Source organism: Charadrius vociferus, unplaced genomic scaffold, assembly GCF_000708025.1.
Source record: "Charadrius vociferus isolate BGI_N301 unplaced genomic scaffold, ASM70802v2 scaffold975, whole genome shotgun sequence".
NCBI classification, from domain to species: domain Eukaryota; kingdom Metazoa; phylum Chordata; class Aves; order Charadriiformes; family Charadriidae; genus Charadrius; species Charadrius vociferus.
The window spans coordinates 20,695-23,627 of NW_009648454.1; the positions used below are offsets into that span (position 1 = coordinate 20,695).

General features: G+C 64.2%; 1 protein-coding gene across 1 annotated transcript in view; it reads right to left on the reverse strand.

Moving 5' to 3' along the window:
- Nucleotides 1-921, reverse strand: part of WDR54 (WD repeat domain 54) — a 16,265-nt gene extending 15,344 nt beyond the window's left edge. Inside the window, exon 1 of the mRNA XM_009885627.1 lies at nt 907-921. Coding sequence (XP_009883929.1) covers nt 907-921 — 15 coding nt within the window. The remainder of the gene's footprint in view (nt 1-906) is intronic.
- Between the last annotated feature and the right edge of the window lie 2,012 nt (nt 922-2,933).

Consider the following 2,933-nt stretch of genomic DNA (forward strand, 5'->3'; position numbering starts at 1 on the left):
GGGCCGGGGGTGGGTTTGGAGGAGTTGGGGTGAGCTGGGGTGTACTGGGGTGTTGCTGGGGTGACTGGGGTGTGGTGAGTTGGGGTTTGCTGGTGTGTATCAGGGTGTGCTGGAGCGCGCTGGGGCATGCTGGGGTGTACAGGGATGTGCTGGGGTGTATTGGGATGCACTGGGGCATATTGGGGTTTGCTGGGGTGTAGTGGGAGGTGCTGGCTTGTATTGGGGTGTAGTGGGGCATATCAGGGTGTACTGGGGCATTGGAGTGTATTGGGATGTAGTGGGGCATATCAGGGTGTACTGGGGCATGCTGGGGTGTACTGGGAGGTGCTGGGGTGTATTGGGATGTGCTGGGGTGTAGTGGAGTGTATTGGGGTGTGGCTAAGTGGGGGGGCTTGGGGGGGGGGAGGGGGGGGCGGGGGGTGTATTGGGGTGTGCTAGGGTGTACTGGGGCGTGCTTGTGTGTATTGGGATGTACTGGGGTGTACTAGGATGAGCTGGGGCTTAGGTATATTGGGGTGGGTTGGGGGGTACTGTGGTATATTGAGGTGTACTGGGATGAGCTGGCCTACATTGGGGTGTGCTGGGATGTGCAGGGGTATATTGGAGTGTGCTCGGATGTGCTGGGGTGTACTGGGATGAGCTGGGGTGTATAGGGCATACTGGGGCGTATTGGGATGTACTGGTGTATATCAGAGTGTGCTGGGAAGAGCTGAGGTGTCATGGGGAGCACTGGGATGCCATGTCAGAGATGCCCCCACCATGGGAAGGGACATGGAGGGTCTCCCTGCTCCCCTTGTACCCTGGTGTTGCTGCCAGGGGCCTGGGAAAGCTGAAACCCCCGGGGCCACGTGCGAGGGGGATCTTGTCTCTCGTCCCTCTCGAGCTGACAGCAACTGTGGGCTGTACCCATCCCAGGAACATCACGGTCCTGGGGCCATTCTAGCTTTACCTGGCCTTGGGCTGCAGGTGCTGTGTGGAGAGGCAGGAGCTTCAAGGGTTGTCATGTCTCCCTGCAGAAAATGACGCCCCGGGAGCGGGCGGCCACCTCCAAGTCACGTGGGGAGAAGTCCCGGCCGCCCACCGTTGCTGCCGTCCGAGCTGACATCGTCCCCGGGCGCCTGCCCGAAGCAGAATGGCTCTGCCTGCTCAGGGCTGAACAGAGGGATGAGGACGTCGGGGACATCCTCGCGGAGCTCTTGGGACGCGTGATGGATGAGTGCTCCAAAGCCTACGCGGCTCAGCAGGTGAGCACACCTAGACACTGCTTTTGGGGGGATCTGGGCACTTGGGGTGAGTGTGGGTCCCTCGCAGCCCCTGCTCTGTGGCATGGGACAGGGCCGAGGATGCAGGGTGCCGAGCGGGGAGCTCAGCGCTGGCTCTGCCCGCAGTGCGTGCCCTTCACCGTGGGCCAGGCACGGGACGCCATCCTGCAGATCGCCCAGTGGCGCTTCCTGGCGCGGGATGAGGGGGAGAAGAACCTCGAGGGAGACGGTGCCTGGCGGGAGGATGAGGAGCCCGAGCCCTGCATCGCAGACTCCTGGGCGCAGGGCTCCGTTCCCGTCCTGTGTGCCCATCTGTCCCCATGCCCGGGAGAGGTGAGACAGGCCACAAAACTACGCCGTGGTCCCCAAGCAGCCGAGCTTTTCCCTTCCCCTGCGTGTGGGACTGGTGCGAGTCAACCTCACGGCGAAGGGCTGAACTCGGGCTGCTGTGGGGCCGTGAGACACCCACTGAGACCCTGGTCCTGGTGTGGGGGGGTCCATTGGGTCCTGTTGCACGGCCCCTAATAGGGCACAGCCTCCCCCAAACACCCCTTGAGGAGCTGGGGGGTCTGTGCTGAGTTGGGCAGGGGCAGCACACATGAGCAGGGGGGGAAGAGAGAGGTTTGGCTTGTTCTCTGGGGCTGCCCTGAGAGGTGCTGAGTTGCTGCTGGGACGGGCTCCGTTCCCGTCCTGTGTGCCCATCTGTCCCCATGCCCGGGAGAGGTGAGACAGGCCACAAAACTACGCCGTGGTCCCCAAGCAGCCGAGCTTTTCCCTTCCCCTGCGTGTGGGACTGGTGCGAGTCAACCTCACGGCGAAGGGCTGAACTCAGGCTGCTGTGGGGCCGTGAGACACCCACTGAGACCCTGGTCCTGGTGTGGGGGGGTCCATTGGGTCCTGTTGCACGGCCCCTAATAGGGCACAGCCTCCCCCAAACACCCCTTGAGGAGCTGGGGGGTCTGTGCTGAGTTGGGCAGGGGCAGCACACATGAGCAGGGGGGGAAGAGAGAGGTTTGGCTTGTTCTCTGGGGCTGCCCTGAGAGGTGTTGAGTTGTTGCTGGGACGGTTCCCTTCACTCCCCTCACTCAGCCAAGTGCTGAGCTGTCACCTCATGCAGGTGAGGAGCAGCACCCACACAGCTCCCACGCACCGAGGGGGCCGGGGTGGCACCCACCGCCTGTGCTGGGCTGCAGGGACAGCACCGCCAACACTGAGTCACCCCCGTCGGGCACCTCGACACCCCCAGCCCACACCAGGTCCCCTTTTGCCACCTCCTGGGCAGGTCTCCGGTGTGCAGCCCCTGTGCCAGCATGGAAGGCAGGACCCACCAGCAACGGCCAAGTCTGGAGCTCCCCCCATGCAGCCCTTGTGTCCCGGCCAGGTCACCACCACTGTCACTGTCCTGCCTGTGCCAGGGCCATCCCACCCAGAGCTGCTGCGTGACAAGGTGGTCATCACTACCCAGTCCCCCAAGGCAAAACCTCCCCGGTCCCGGCCCCTGCTGTGTCGGCCAGCCAGGCCACCAGCTCCCTCCCCCCCCCAGGGCTCAGACGAGCTGCTGGGACACCTGGAGCAGGGACGACGTCCACCACACTTGTCCCATGGGGACATGGAGGGGAGCAGCATGGCAGGGGGCGGGAGCCACAGGCTGCCGCCGCCCCCCCCCCCGCC